The sequence below is a fragment of the Spermophilus citellus genome (assembly GCF_964194105.1).
Source record: "Spermophilus citellus genome assembly, chromosome: 13".
NCBI lineage: Eukaryota > Metazoa > Chordata > Mammalia > Rodentia > Sciuridae > Spermophilus > Spermophilus citellus.
Window position 1 is genome coordinate 95,702,493 of NC_138193.1, and position 15,167 is coordinate 95,717,659.

The 15,167-nt window shown below is 49.4% G+C and overlaps 1 protein-coding gene across 1 annotated transcript in view; it reads right to left on the bottom strand.

The window, feature by feature from the left end:
• Nucleotides 1-1,683: 1,683 nt before the first annotated feature.
• Nucleotides 1,684-15,167, bottom strand: part of DPYSL5 (dihydropyrimidinase like 5) — an 83,493-nt gene continuing 70,009 nt past the window's right edge. Inside the window, exons 9-13 of the mRNA XM_081265388.1 lie at nucleotides 12,879-13,020; nucleotides 10,857-10,999; nucleotides 10,187-10,394; nucleotides 6,697-6,865; nucleotides 1,684-4,351 (exon numbers count right to left, since the gene is read on the bottom strand). Coding sequence (XP_081121514.1) covers nucleotides 4,266-4,351; nucleotides 6,697-6,865; nucleotides 10,187-10,394; nucleotides 10,857-10,999; nucleotides 12,879-13,020 — 748 coding nt within the window. The 3' untranslated portion in view covers nucleotides 1,684-4,265. The remainder of the gene's footprint in view (nucleotides 4,352-6,696; nucleotides 6,866-10,186; nucleotides 10,395-10,856; nucleotides 11,000-12,878; nucleotides 13,021-15,167) is intronic.

The window sequence follows — 15,167 nt, forward strand, 5'->3', positions numbered from 1 at the left end:
TGTTATCAGCAACGCCATCAAAGAGTTTTATTAACATTTGTAACATCTACCCTTCCATATTGTCTAACCTCATGAGGTTTCTTCTTTGTGCTTAGGGTGCCATGATGCCCTTCCTCCTCCAGACTGCAAGGCAGTTCTTAGCATCAGCTGTACTGCATGTGAAAGTCAACCTGCGACTCGGAGTTAATAAATTAAGGCTGTTGGTTACTTAGCTGCAGACTGGCCTGGGTTTCTCACAATGCAAATTCTCCTAAATAACTGAGCCTTAAAGTCTGAATCTGTGGTCTTTATTTTTCAAACACATACATGCTAAAGTATTCACTGTCTTCATAAGCACCTTCTTTTTTCTCCATAGACTGATAAATGCACATGGCTCGTCCCACGTTGGGTCATGCTATTTTCCCATCCAAATGTTTACTATGGATTTTAGGCAGTTAATATCTGATGACCTCCCAAATGTGGTGTGCAGAGTCCCCACACACTACCTACAATCCCCTCCACAGTATTAGAAACGATTTCATTTTCTTATGAGTGTGAAAGAGTTGGATTGGATAATCCCTCCCAACAACAGGCTTGAGATCTAAAGAGAAGATGGGAGTGGGGGTGGTCTGGACGCTGGAAGAGACTTGAGGGTATAGCAGGCCAACCCCTGTAGCAGCTGTACTGCATGTGAAAGTTTTTTTCTATCAGGTATTGAACCCAGGGATGCGTAACCACTGAGCCACATCCCCAGCCCCTTTTATTTTTTGAGACAGGTCTCACTAAGTTGCTTAGGGCCTTGCTAAGTTGCTGGGGCTGGCTTTGAACTTGTGATCCTCCTGCCTCAGCTTCCCAAGCTGCTGGGATTACAGGCATGTGCCACCGAACTCAAGGTGAGGTTTTTGAAAGCCAAAGAGCAGTCAGAAGGCCCTGCAATGACACAGAGGCCTTGGGACAGCCCCTTTTCTTGTGATTTTTGTGAGGCCATGAGTCAAGGTTCTGATTTGAATGGAGAGGGGGCATGGGCTTCCAGAATGGTAGCCAAAAAAACAAGTGACAAAGGGTACATGGAGGGAATCTGGTTTTTTACCCTCTTAAATCTAATGATTCCCCCTAGTTATTCCTGTTTCAGATGATTGAGCAACCTTGTCCTGGGAAATCTGGCACCAAAAACTTTGGTTTTATTCCCATAAGAAATTCTGGGATTTCAGAAGAGAGGCTGATCTTCAAAGCAATTTTTTTTTTTAAATCTCCAGACTCTGATCAAGCCTCTCAGAGAGTTGCCACTCCACAGGAGTGATGGGTCAAAGCTGAGTTTTCCTAGCCACTGCAGAAAGCTGAAAGTCTCCGCCACCCACTGCAGAAGAGGTCCCCTGCCAAACTCCTTCTTCCTTGAATAAACACAACAGAGACCGAGTGAGAAGTAGCTACAGTTTAATGCAAACCTGCACCAGAACACAACGTGTCGGGCTGTTTTGTTTTTGCCTCAAACGGTGGCCAAAGCACAGGGCTGTGTGTCATCTTGGGGTTGACACTGTCTTAGCACCATGACATTTACAGAGGAGTGAGGAAGTCACTTGGGTGCTGGAGGCTCCATCCCGACCCCAGGGTGTGCCCGCCGCCTTGGCAGCTGGAGGGGGTTTGGGTTTCCGCGTGGTTCTGTGGTTTCTGGGTCAGTATGGGTCATCATGGCATCGGCTCGACAGAGACCTACTGTGCACTCCTAGCACTACACACACGCACACACACGCACACACGGTAGCACAATTTTCTGGTAACTTAACCCCACAAACCTAGAGAGCAGCTAAGGCAAGAACAACAGTATTTATTCAGTAAGTACAAGACCAGTTTGAGAGCTGCAGTCGGTGCAACCAGAAACCCTTTCCATCCCAGCAGGGAGCCGTCGGGGCTGGGGATGGAGCTGGCTGGGATCTGCACGGGGCAGGGAGTGGATGGTGGGGATGACTATTCGTTTGCTCCTTGAACCTCCTTCTGATTTCCATCTAGAAGCTCCTGGGTGAGGGTCGGGTCTATGCAGGGTGGGAGTGGATGAAGTGGGAGGCCTCCAGTGGGCCCCTCCAAGATGTGGTCTCCCAGCACCCTGGGTCATGCATCTCTTGGGCGGAGGCACTCAGAGAAGGTAAAGCTTTGCTAGCCCAAGCAGGGTGCTCTGCCCAGCTGGCCTCACCACCACTTGGCTCTTTGGCATCTGCCCAAGGCCCATGACCCAGCTAGAGCTGAAAGGGATAAAGATGGTGTGCATTGTACCAGGGGTCAGTGTCACAGTTTCCCTGTCCATTGTGGCTTTCCCAGGCCTGGGTCCCTACCTACTGTCCCCATAGCTGCCTCTGTTCCCTGGGTTACCATCTATCCTTTCAGCCCCTAAGTGAGATTAAGGGGAGTGAAGGGAGGATGTGGATGAAGCTCAGATGACACAGGAGGACCCCAACATTTGGCTAGTCCTGACTCAAACCAAGAATGTGCATTAATTTGTTTACAACAGAGAAAAATCTATTTGTGCAAAACAAAGCAGAATGCCTACCGGGGAGTAAGTCTTCTAGTTAGTTGTTGGTGGGTTTGACAGCAGACACCACCCCATACCTCCTTCTCCATAGGCTAGGCTAGAGAGCTATGGTCACAGGGCAGTCATGGGCACTTCTGGGGCCAGAGGGTCTAAATTTTCTGGGCCTCAGTTCCATCATCTGTAAAGTGGGAAGAATAATAGGTGTGCTCTATTGTTGTGAGGAGTGAGTGAAATCTTTATATGGAAGAGCTTTGATATGCAGAAGCGCTCTAGAAATGCGCAGGGTATGACCTTTAACCAAGAGTCCAGGGGCCTCCTGAAAGCTTGGGGAGGATCAAACCAAAGGCTCGACATGAAATCACTTCCCGAGGGGGAAACAAGGCTTATCAAGGGGAGGTGGCTGGGCCACTTCCCATACCACCAGGGATAGATGGACATCACCTGCCTCCAGGGCTCCCGTGAGAATCTCTATGGAACGTGGGAGGAGATGAGGCCACCAGCCAGTGAAGGTGGGGTGCTGACTACGTGAGTCCACGGCACTTATGCAGTGATGTGGATTTACCATTGTCCCTGTGGCTGGCGTCTCCCTCCCTGGCCCTGGGCATTTGGCCAGTCCCTCTTCCACTCCCCCTCTCTCAGCAGGCATGAGGCCTCTTGCCAATCACACAGGAGGAGTGGCCAGGCCTCTGTCCAGCAAGAGGAAGTTACAGGGAGCTGTGTGTGTGTGTTGGGAGTGGTTAGTGCTGGGAATGACCAGGGCCAGAGATGGGAGGGGCTGACCTGCTGCCTGAAGGTTTCAAGGGCCAGTGTCCGGGTCCCCTCTTAGAATGAAGAAAATACAAATGAAGGAGGGAAGTGGGTCCTGGCCCAGGAAGCCTGGGGGAGGGGCCCATGGGGCCTGGCCCCATCAACTCTGCCCTGTGCTGTCTGGTTGGTGGCGAGTGCAGCATCTCCTAAGGACCACATCTATTCCTGTTTCTATGCTATGCTAGTGACACGAAGCACCGTTATTTTCCACAGGATGCACAAACAAGTCAAACCAAACCACTGCGCAAACCAAACGTGCAAAACAAAACCATTTACACGCGCCTGGCACCAGCCTTACACCCCTGCCCAGCTACCCCTTGGGGCCTGGGTCTCACAGAGGGTATGGGTTTGGAGCTGAAAGAGGCTGGCAAAGGGCACAGGGTGTCCCAACCACACCCACACCCAGAGTGTCCCGACTACACCCACACAGGACTAGAGGTGTGTTAGGAGAGATAGGATGTCCTAGGCGTGGCTGGGAAGCTGACACCTGTCTGACTTGGGAAATGTCACCAAGGGGCCTAAGAGGGTGGGGGAGGGAGGCCATTACTTATAAAACACATTTGCTAAAGTGCTCTGGACACCTGGTGGGGTGGCCAGGGGCAGGGCACTAGAGTCTGGGCCTTCCCAGAGCCAGCAGAGGTGGCAGTGGTGGGAGGAGGGGCTGGGCCAGGGCTATGCATTGCTCCCCTCCATGCATAGTGTGGGCTTCTGGGGCCGGAGAAGCCCCTGCCGCAGGAAGGGAGCACAGCAGGAGGGATAGCTCAAAGTGCCTGTTAGGGTGGCTCGAAGCCCAGCGAATCACGTTCAGATGTGGGGAGGCTCCCTGGTCTGGGGGGGGCCCCCCCCCGCAGGTGGTGCTGCCAGCCCAGCCTCTCCAGCCCCCTGTAGCTGTGGCCGGAAGGTGTGCAGGTGGGTGGCAGTGGCGCATCCTCACTTGGGGGGCCGGTCAGGGCCTTTACCAAATGCCGCTGGACCTGCCTCCAGGGGGCGCGAGGATCCGAGCTGAGGCTCGCTTTGGAACATGGTCATCAATCTGAGAACCTGCAGGGAGGGAAGCCGAGGGTGAGCCACGCAGCTCCTGCTTGGGTAACAGGCCACGGCTGCCTCCAGGAGACAACCGACTAAATTAAGCCCCTTGTAGGTATTATCTCAACACCATCCCATTTTACAGATGAGGACTCAGGCTCAGGGACAGTGAGTAACTGTCCCTGTTAAGGAGTGGAGCCTGAATTCGAACCTAGGTTTTCCTGACTCAGTCTACTCTATCAGCTGCCCCCCTCCCTGTGGGCTTGTGGCCTGCAGCCAGGGCACAGTCTGTCACCATGCAGACCACGGATCAGCCTCTCAGCCAGGACCTCTATACATGTGCCTCAGTGAGTAGGTGAGAGGGGGAGAAGGGAAGATGCTCCATTGTTTTGGAAAATGAAAGACCCACACCCCAAAGGCCCCCTATCTGAAATTCCAAAATTTACTTAGAAAGGGAGGGGCTAAACTTAGTGAGACCTTGTCTCAAAATGAAAAACAAAAAGGAAAAGGGGCTGGGGTGTAGCTCAGTGATAGAGCACCCCTGGGTTCAATCCCTAGAGTCAAAAAAAGACAGAAGTGGCCCAGGGAGCACAGTGGGGCAGCGGGCAGTCTTTGGCCTGACCCATTTGGAGTAGACAAGAGAGGTGAGGATGGGCTGCCTGAGCCTGCAGTGCTTGAGCAGAGCTCTGCCCAGATGTGGCTCTTGGGTGGGGGCCACAGGGCCCTGAGGTCGTGTTCCTTCTCCTGGGGCTGGGAACTGGGGGCAGGACTGTACCCAGGCAGCCTGGGGGATTCACACCTCCAGTGAGGCCTGAGGGTGCCAGGACAAGTCCTCCAGGCACAGATGCTTCTGACTCCCTACATTCATGTCCTGTCACAGGTGGAAGTGGCAGTGGCCCTCAGCGTGTTTGTGTGTGTGGACCCTGACCCACAGGTCACCACTACCTCTGATGGGAACTTTATGGCGGCGCTGCCGCAGGCTGCTCCTACTGTGCAGGAGGGGCCTCTGCAGGCAGGTTCCCTCGCCAGCCCTCACTCAGCCTCTGCCTGTCCTAGGGAGTGGTCTGTGCTCTGGGTGGGATGATGGGGGTCTTACTTTTCTTGCTGTCCCCACCCCAAGCATAGCCCTGGCAGAGAGGACTCTCTCTGGGCTGGTCCTGAGGGCTACTGGGCCGAGGTTGGGAGGACCCAAGCCCCCTGCTCCTTTCAAGCGGTGGTGACAGTTTCCACCAAAGTCTCCAGAAGGACCAAGACATCTCACAGCCTCTACCTGTCCTCCACTGAAGGCTACCACTTATGAGGCAGTGATCGCATCCCAGTTCCATACAGGGAGGTCCCTGTGCACACATGGCCATGGCTGAGGGGAGCCTAGGGCTCTGCTGTTGGTGTCGGTAGGAGATTATGGCATAAAGAATGGAGACAGAAGGGCTAGGGACATATCTAAGTTGGCAGAGTGCCTGTCTGGCATGCACAAGGCCCTGGGTTCAATCCCCAGCACCACAAAAAAAAAAAAAAAAAAAAAAAAAAAAAAAAAAAAAAAAGAATTTGGGGCTGGGGTTGTGGCTCAGTGGTAGAGCACTTGCCTAGCATGCATGAGACACTGGGTTCAATCCTCAGCACCACATAAATGTAAAATAAAGATATTGTGTCCACCTAAAACTTTATTTCTTTTTTTTTTAATTTTAATATTTACTTTTTAGTTTTCGGCGGACACAACATCTTTGTTTGTATGTGGTGCTGGGGATTGAACTTGGGCCATACACACGCCAGGCGAGCGCCTACCACTTGAGCCACATCCCCAGCCCCCACCTAAAACTTAAGAATAAATATTAAACAAAAAAAAAAAAAAAAAAGAATGAGGACAGGACACAGCCAAGGAGCTCAGAGATTCTGCAGACAGACGGGGGCTAGGACATGGCCCAAGGGACAGAGAGATAAGAAAAGGAACTGGGAGTCAGAGGTCAAGAGACAGAAAATATTTAAAATAAATGGAGTGTGTGTGTGTGTGTGTGTGTGTGTGTGTGAGAGAGAGAGAGAGAGAGAGAGAGAATTAAATATATATAATATAGTTCCTGTTTTTTTTTTTTTTTTAAAGATGGAAACAGAGGAAAAGTGAGGATGGTGAGGCAGGGTCAGAGAGAAACAAAGAGCAGGATGACCGGCCCCCAGAGGAGCTGCCGAGGGCCGTGAACCGCAGCGGCCCGCGCATCGCTGGGGCACCCGTGTGTGGGAAGCCCTGGTGCTGCTCATCCCTCCCCATATTTGTGTGTCTACAGCAGGCCCAGCGCTCCTCCCGGGGGAGGAGGGATGCCGAGGACCAGCAGGCCTTCCAGGCCCTGGCCCCGCCATCCCACCCTTACCAGAGAGGCTGAAGCTGGATTCGTGAAGGTCCCGCATGCCCCCGTGCCGGGTGACCGGCCGTGTGGGCGTGTCTGCCAGCGGTGTGCCCATCTCTTTTTTCCCAGGATGCACAACGACAGCGACGTCCCCCAGGTAGGGAGTACGGTCCACTCCCCTCACCTTTAAGGTCTGGTGAAGGCAAAGGACAGTAGTGTCAGAGTCGAGGGAAACGCGAGGGGACCTGAGTCAGGCGTCAGCGAGGCTTCCCGTGCCTCAGCTCAGAGGTTGGGGGTTCTTTTCTTGCTCCCCCTAAACAGCGCCTATCTGCATGTGCTCAGGGGGTCGTGTGCTAGAGAGAGACCCAAGGCTCCCCTCAAAACTGGCGGAACTCTCGTGACTAGTCTAGCATGGGACAATGCTACCCCTCTGTGCCGGGCTCCCAAGGGGCCATGCCTTTTACTATGGTCTGATAACTGTGGGAATAGAGGCTCTAGAGCTGATCTGGAGACCCTGAGTTGGAAGGCTAGTTAATCCTATACTCCCCAAACCAGCAGGGTTAAGAGCAACCAGGCTGCCTGGGTTCCAATCCTAACGGCCAGTTGTAAGCCGTGTGACGGTGTGTAAATCACTTAATCTCTCCTTCCTCTTTTTGCAACATTAGGATGGTAACTGTACCTACATCACAAGAGTTGTCATGAGATACAATAAATGAATAGGAGTAAAGCTCTTAGAACTGCTCCAGCCCAGGTTGTTTTTGGTGCTTCACAGTGTTCAGAAGTGCTGTTGTGGGCAGGAAGATGTGTGTGGGGGTGTGTGCACGTAAATGTGAAGGAGCAGCAGAGACCATCTACACTCTGCCACCCCTCAGGGATGCAGCGTCAACTGCATTGCTGCTTAATGCTTATTGACAATCTTGTTAAGAGAGAACAGATCTGGGTGATTTCTCAAAGTCCATTCCTTCATGTTCTCTGACAACAGATTGTTTTCCTCTTCCAAGTGGGAAAGAGAGTGATCATATGTATCAAGCACTCAGATGCCATTATAAGGACTTGATATTTATTAACACATTTAATTCTCACACAACTTTATGAGGAAGTGCTGTTATTACCCCACGTGGCAGCTGAGTTCCAGAGAGGTTAAGCAATTTGCTCAAGGTTACACAGCTGTTAAACAGTAGAGCCAGTACACAAGTCTAACTCTGGGGCTTGCTGGCCAACACTGGCTGCTACACAAGCTGGGTGACATCCTACTTGTTATTGATTTCCAGGCCTTTGCAGCCTTACCCCAAACCTGTTTTTTTTTTCTTTTTCTTGTTGTTCATTAAAAACTTTCTCCATCTATCTATAGTCTTGTCACTTTGCCCAATTTTCTGTATCATGTTTTGCAAAAGTAACCCTCCACGGGGGAAGGTAGCTTGATCCCAGCTTTGCTATCAGCAGGGCTTTCTGTCCTTGGGTCCATTGTCAGGTTTCCTGAGCAGCGCTCTGGCTGCTCTGGGCCCCACCTTCCCCACAGCTGACCAGCTGGACATCAGAGATTGCAGTTTCACTGAAGTCCCAAGGTCAAGGTGGAGGAAGGAAGTGTTGCTCAAAAGTGGAGATGTGGTCTTCCTAGGTTGCTGGGCAGGCAGAACAAATTCCAGACACCCGGCCTGTGGCGGAAGATCAGGTTCCTTAAACGGGCAGCGTTAAGGACTCTGTGGTCTAAGTGGGACTTAGTCACACTGCACATTTGGCAGGGTCTGGACCTCAAGGCTTCCTGAGTCTCAGCTGGGGCGCTGCATTCATGAGACAGCAAGAACATCCTCAAGATCGGCAGACCTTCCTCTGTAGTATATTTCTGAGAACATGGGGACTCAGGTGCCCTCCCAGCGGGCAGGTTCCATCCCTTGGTCTGACCTGCAAACACAGTCTGTGCCTTTCCCCCTACTTGCTGCTTCTTGGAACTGTCACTGGCCTTGGCCCACAAGCTCTGGGGAGCTTCCTCCTGAGGCCCGGGGCTGCTCCCCCACCCACTGGCCCACAGTGAGGCTGGCTCCTAGAAGTCTGAGATGCGTCTTTGGCTCTTTTCATCCTATTTCCTGACTATATTTGTTCAGGAATTGCCATGGACCCTTGTCAGAGATGATTCTTCTTTTTTAGTTGAGACATAATCAGAATATTACACAATTCACAATGTAAAGTATAAAATCTAGTGGGATTTAGTATTTCACAAGGTTTTCTACTGTTGCCACTAATTCCAAAACATTTTCATTATCCTGCAAAGAAAACTTATCACTCCTTTTTCTCCCCTTCTCCCAGTCCTAAATAACCACTAATCTATTTTCTGTCTACAGATTGTATTTTCTTCTGGGCGTTTCATATACTATCATATAATATGTTATCTTTTGTATTGGGCTTCTTTGACTTAGAATAACAGATTTATCCACATTGAATGTACTGTTTTTATCCATCTTTATTCCTTTTTGTGGCTGAATCATATTTCACTGGATGGATATATCACAAGTTTACCCTTTCAACAGCTGATGGACATTTGGGTTGTTGCTACTTTTGGGCTTTTATCCATAGTGTTATATGAATGATTATGTGCATGTTTTCATTTCTCTTAGGTAGATACCTGAGAGTAGAATTGCTGGGTCATATGCTAACTGTCTATTTAACTTTTGGGGAAAGTGCAAAACTCTTCCACTGTGGCTGAACCATTTTTACATTCCTTCCAGCAAAGACTGAGGGTTCCAGTTTCTCCACATTCTCGCCCACACTTGTTATTCTCCTGTGTTCCGAATATGGCCTCCCTCGGTCAGACAATCTTAAGTGCAGATGCCCTGCTTTTCCAGCTCTTTCTGGCACCTTCTCCAGAGGTACGGCTGAGGCCTCCTCCTGCCCACTGTCTAAGTATGGGGATCAGCACCTTAAGATGAAACTATTTGCCTGCCTGCCTGAGATACCCTGAGTTTGTGCTTGGATTCAATGCTACGGTAACTAAAGTCACGCCTGTTTCTGGCAGCCCAAGCCTCCTCCCCCAGTGCTCTATACTGATGGGGTTCTGTACCGTTGGCCTTGGTGACTCAGGGAGCTCGGGCCGTCTCATGTGGAGAGCTTTCCAGCAGTCTTGGTCTTGAGGGTCAGCAGACCTGCTTACCCTTATGCTCTGGATGACGGCCTTCGAATGCCCGCTCCACCCGCCTTCACACATAGAAAGTGTGGGAGGAAGCAAAGGCTGTCACTCCAGGGCCAGCCTGTGTATAAAAGGATCTCAGCGGTCACAGACACACGTTTCCCTAGTGTGTCCAGGAACTCAGGACTCCCTGCTTGCCTGTTCTTAAAAAATTCTATTTCGTAATCAAAGATGGGAAATGGAAACCAGAATTTTCCAACTCTAGCATTCTCCCTTCTCCTGCCTTCTCAACACTGGCTAGACGGCAACAGGACTTTAAAACAGTCACATGAGCTGTCCACCAGTGGAAGCTTTGACCTCTTCCCACCCATCTTCCTGCCCTGCCCACCTCACCTTCTCTCTCTGGACCAGTTTCTTGTAGACAGTGTCTGGGAAGGACCGTAGGGGACAGAACTTGCCGGTGCCCTCGGCACACATGAAGACACCGTTCTCATACACAACACGCCCCCGGCTGATGGTGACCAGCGGCACGCCATGGCAGCGCATGTTCTCATACAGGTTGAAGTCCCCTCCTTGAACCTGGGTGCTGGCGGAGATGGTCCTGGTGGGAGGCAACGGCGGGAGAAAAGGCTCTGAGAAGAGGTCAAGATGCCACCCCTTGATGGAAGGGGATGACAGAGCATGGGAAGGGATGGCCTGCAAAGGCTGGTTGTCATGGGCTGAACTCTGACCCCTCAAAAGTTACATTTTGAAGGCTTAATCCCCGGGACTCCAGGATGTGACCATCTTTGGAGACAGGGCAGTTAGCAAGGTAACTAAGGCAAAAATGAGCTCACAGGACAGGTGGGTCTCAATCCAGTCTGACTGGGATCCTTATAAAAAGAGGAGACACCACACATGAGGTGCCCAGAGGAAACAGAGGGAGAAGATGGCCATCAGTAAGCCAGGGTCACATTCTCTAGGCCAGAAGTGGTGCGGAGACCATCTGCTTTGGGAGTTCTCCAATACAAGCTCTTTGAAATCCCAAGTCCCCTTAGCCCTGGAGACCAGCAGCAAGTTTTACTTTGTGGCTTCCGGGTCCCACACCACCACGTCGGCATCAGCTCCCGGGATGATGCGGCCCTTGCGGGGATACAGGTTGAGAATCTTAGCCGCGTTGGAACTGGTAACAGCCACGAAACGGTTCTCGTCCATCTTTCCTCCAACCTGGAACATTGTAGAGGAGTCACATCAACCAGGCTCCAGGTGGGCACCCCTCATCCTGGTCACTTTTGACCCTGGCCCTGTGGCCTTTTAGATCAGGGTATGAGAATTATGATCCCAAGGAGGACACTGCCGTGAGCACCGTCTCAGATCAGCCAAGGAGCCAGGCGTAGTCTACTCCTGTGCCCACTAGGGACGTGTCAGGGCCTCCCTTTATCTGCAAACGGGTTACAGTAGTTCTCCCTTTTCTGTGAGGGAGATGTTCCAAGACTCCCCAGTGCAGGCTTGAAACTGCAGAGAGTACTGAGCCCTATGTAACCTGTGCTTTCTCCTATACATACAAAGCTGTGAAAAAAATTTAACTTATAAATTAGGAACAACAATAGATTAATAATAATAACCAATAATAAAACAACAATTATAATAATAGACTGTAATAAAATTATTTTAAACTTATGAATTACTTATTTCTGGAATTTTCTATTTGTTACTTTTGGACTGAGGTTGATGGAATGTAGCTAAAATGGTGGAAAGTGGCACTGGATAAGAGAGTACATAATGAGGTGTATTTCTGTGCTCTGGAGAAGCATCCTATTACCCAACCCTCCCTCCCTGAAGTGCGGACTCCCCTCAAGGGGCCCTAAGCCAGCTCTTGGGCCTCCTCTGAGCTGGTGGACTTCAAATCTCTTTCAGCTCATATTTTGTGTTGAGTTTAATCCGTGATAGATCAAGACCAAAAATAACTTATTCTTCATGGGCAGAACAGGTGGTATTCAAATGTAGTCCCTATCTTTTTTGAAATTCAATTAGATATAATATACTAAGAACCTTACAAATGTTATATCCCTTGGCTCAGAAATCCACTTCTAGGAATCTGTCCTACGGGAGCATTAGAAATACTGACACACACTCATGAACAAAGTGGTTCTCTATGGCATTATTAAGTACAAAAATTTGAAACAGCCCAAGTTCTGAATACCAGGAAGGATTAAATAAAGCACAGTACTTCAACTGGAGGGAATATTATTCAGCCTTCAAAAGATGTTTAAAAGACCTTTTACTGATATAAGATATTCAAGATATACTAATTACAAAGAAAATACATCCTCAGTTCTTAAAACAATGTATGGTACACACCTCAAACTAGAAAGAAATACACCAAAATGTTAATAGTTTAATTTCTAGGCCTGGAATGACAGGAATTGTTTTCCTATACTTTTTTGTATTTTCCCAATTTTTATAATAAGTCTTATCACCTTTCTAATCAGGGGAGAAAAGACCTTTTTTGTGTCATGGATTTTTTGTTTTGTTTTGTTTTGAAGCTGGGGATCGAACCTGGGCACTTGCACCTGCCAAGCATATTCTCTACCACCGAGCTCACCTTGAGCTTTTTCTTTTTCTTTTGGGTACCGGGATTAAACTCAGGGGCACTTGACCACTGAGCCACATCCCCAGCCCTATTTTTGTATTTAATTAGAGACAGGATCTCACTGAGTTGCTTAGCACCTCACTAAATTGATGAGGCTGGCTCTGAACTCATGATCCTCCTCCCTCCCCCTCCCAAACTACTAGAATTATAGGCGTATGCCACCGCGCCCAGCTGAGCTTTTTCTTTTTATTTTTTTTTCGTAGTTGTAGACGAGCAGAATGCCTTTATTTCATTTATTTTTGAATGTGGTACTAAGGCTCGAACCCAGTGCCTCACACATACTAGGCAAGTACTCTATCACTGAGCCCCAGCCCCAGCCCCACCCTGAACTTTGTTTTTGGGTGGAATAAGGAGCTGTGGCTGAAGCAGCCCTCCTGAGGATGGTCTTTGGCAGGGTCCTCAAGAGTGAAAACTTGCCCCCATCCCCCGGGAGCCAGGTCCCGAGATACGTACCACTCCTCTCTCCCAGATGACGCTCATGCGGTCTTGCACGCCGCTCACCCCGTGCGGGATCTTGGTGAAGTCCTCCTTGCCCATAGCTTTCTGCTTCGTGGTGAATGGCCGGTGATCTGATGCCACAATGTTCAGAGTGTCACTGGGGAAAGAAAAGCAAACAACCAATGAGGGGAGGGGAGGCCAGGGTCCCCAGAGGGAGGGACAGGTACAGGGGAAAAGCCTGGGCTTGGGAACCAGGCTAAGGTGACTCCGATCTTAGCGGTGCCATTTAGTAGCTGTGTGACCTATAATGAGTTTGCCTAAGTGAATTCCAGTTTACCCATCTACAGAATGGGAATATGTGCACTATGCGTCACAGGAGACTTTAGTGACAGCTTTTGAGAAGGCGATTTTTATGAGACAGGGCAGAGAACAACCAAACTTCGGGTTCAGCTGAAATGAAATGACGGAGGTGGTTTTCTATCATGGAACCAAACGCTAGAGTTCCTCTCATCAGTTCCCCCTGAGACCCCCAACCCTGTTGGCAGCAAACGGGTGCCAGTGAGACATTCACAAGTTCAAGGTGAAGCTTTGCTGAGTGGCTTGGAGCCACAGTCTTCCGTGGATGCAGAGGCTCTAAACACCCAGAAGAGAAAGAGGGACAACAGAAGAGAAAGGGACATCATTAATTGATATGGTCTGAAAGTTGATTGGTTCGTCACTAATGCTGTCCATGCTCACAGTCCTCAGATGGTTATTAGGGTTGTGGATGCATAAGGCACAGGTCAGGCTTGCAATGGCTTGCAGGATGACTAAGACTCAGGGCAGGACAATTCACACTGTGGCCTGCCCTCTGCCAAAGGAGGAGGAAGGCAGCTGGCTCCTACTCGAGATATCTGTGGGCAGAGGGCTCAGAGGCTGTGAGGAGCAGAGAGAGAGAAAGCCCATGTCACCAAGGTCAGGCAACCCTGGGAGGAAATGCCCTAAGAGGGCAGGAGGCCGGGGAACTGCTGGAGTGCACAGTGGGGCCCTCGTGGGTCTGCTGCAGGAGCCTCATTTTGCCCTGTGGGAGGCACAAGGTGAGTGTGCACAGGCCACCTACGATGCCTGCTTTGAAGGGGAATCTGGAGCAGAAGGCCTTCCCTGGTGGGGTCAGGAGGCATAATCTTGAGGCTCTCAGACAATAGCCAGCCAACATCACGCATGGGCTATCTCCATGGGGCCTGGCAGGCTCATCAGTTTCAGCTCTTGCCAAATGATTAATGTGCTTGGTCAAGTCCACAGTAAGATGACATAGCCCTTTCTGCCACTAAGGCTGACAATCCCCCGGGCTTCAGAGACAGCAGAAGAGACTCTTGCACCAAGCAGAGGGTGTGTTCTAGAGCCCCATGGCTCCCCGTGTTCTCCACACCTGCAAAACCCACCAGACAGCGGGATCTCCAGGGCTTTCATGGTCTCTCTAGGAGCCTCCAGATACCAGGGACGGCTTAAATCAGGAAAGACCCCACCACAGAGTCAGGGGTTGCAGGTCAGGACCTTGCAGCATGGGATCGACGCCAAACTTTCTCAGAAGGCTCCCCAACAAGTAGGAAGGTGAGAATGAATGCATTACTTTCTGGAAGAGCATTTGAGTTCTCCTAATACTGCCCCAAATCTGGGAGACGGAAAATACCCATCCAAAATCTTCAAAGCTTAAAAACAAGACTGGGTTTGACAAAGATGTACTTCAATGTTTTACATGTTCAAATTAAAAAAAAAATTCTGGGCCTTTTAAGAAGACAGATTTTTTAAAATATATATTTTTAGTTGTAGTTGACACAATATCTTTATTTTATTTTTATGCGGCACTGAGGATTGAACCCAGAGCCTTGCACATGCCAGGCAAGTGCTCTACCACTAAGCCATAACCCTAGCCCCAAGACAGATATTTAAATAAAGGACAAATCCTCATATGTATAGATTGTGGTTTTTTTTTTCCTATTTAGCATATGACATCACATCTTAAAATAGATAATGATAGAGTAACTCTTATTCTCTTTTAGCAATAATAATTGGTGTCTGGGTTTTCTATCAAGTATTTTGCATCATGGAAATTATACCAACAATATATCATATAGTCAAAATTATAGTAACCACAAATTCCTATAAATAATTAAAATGTGAAAAGTATGCTCCAAATCCTATAAAATAGCACACATTTTACAATATGTACTGATTAAAAAGGGTTTCAGATAATTCTAACAAATAAAATTGCAATTCTTCTTAAATGAATAGAATTAATTTAAATTCTGGGACAAAATAGGCTAG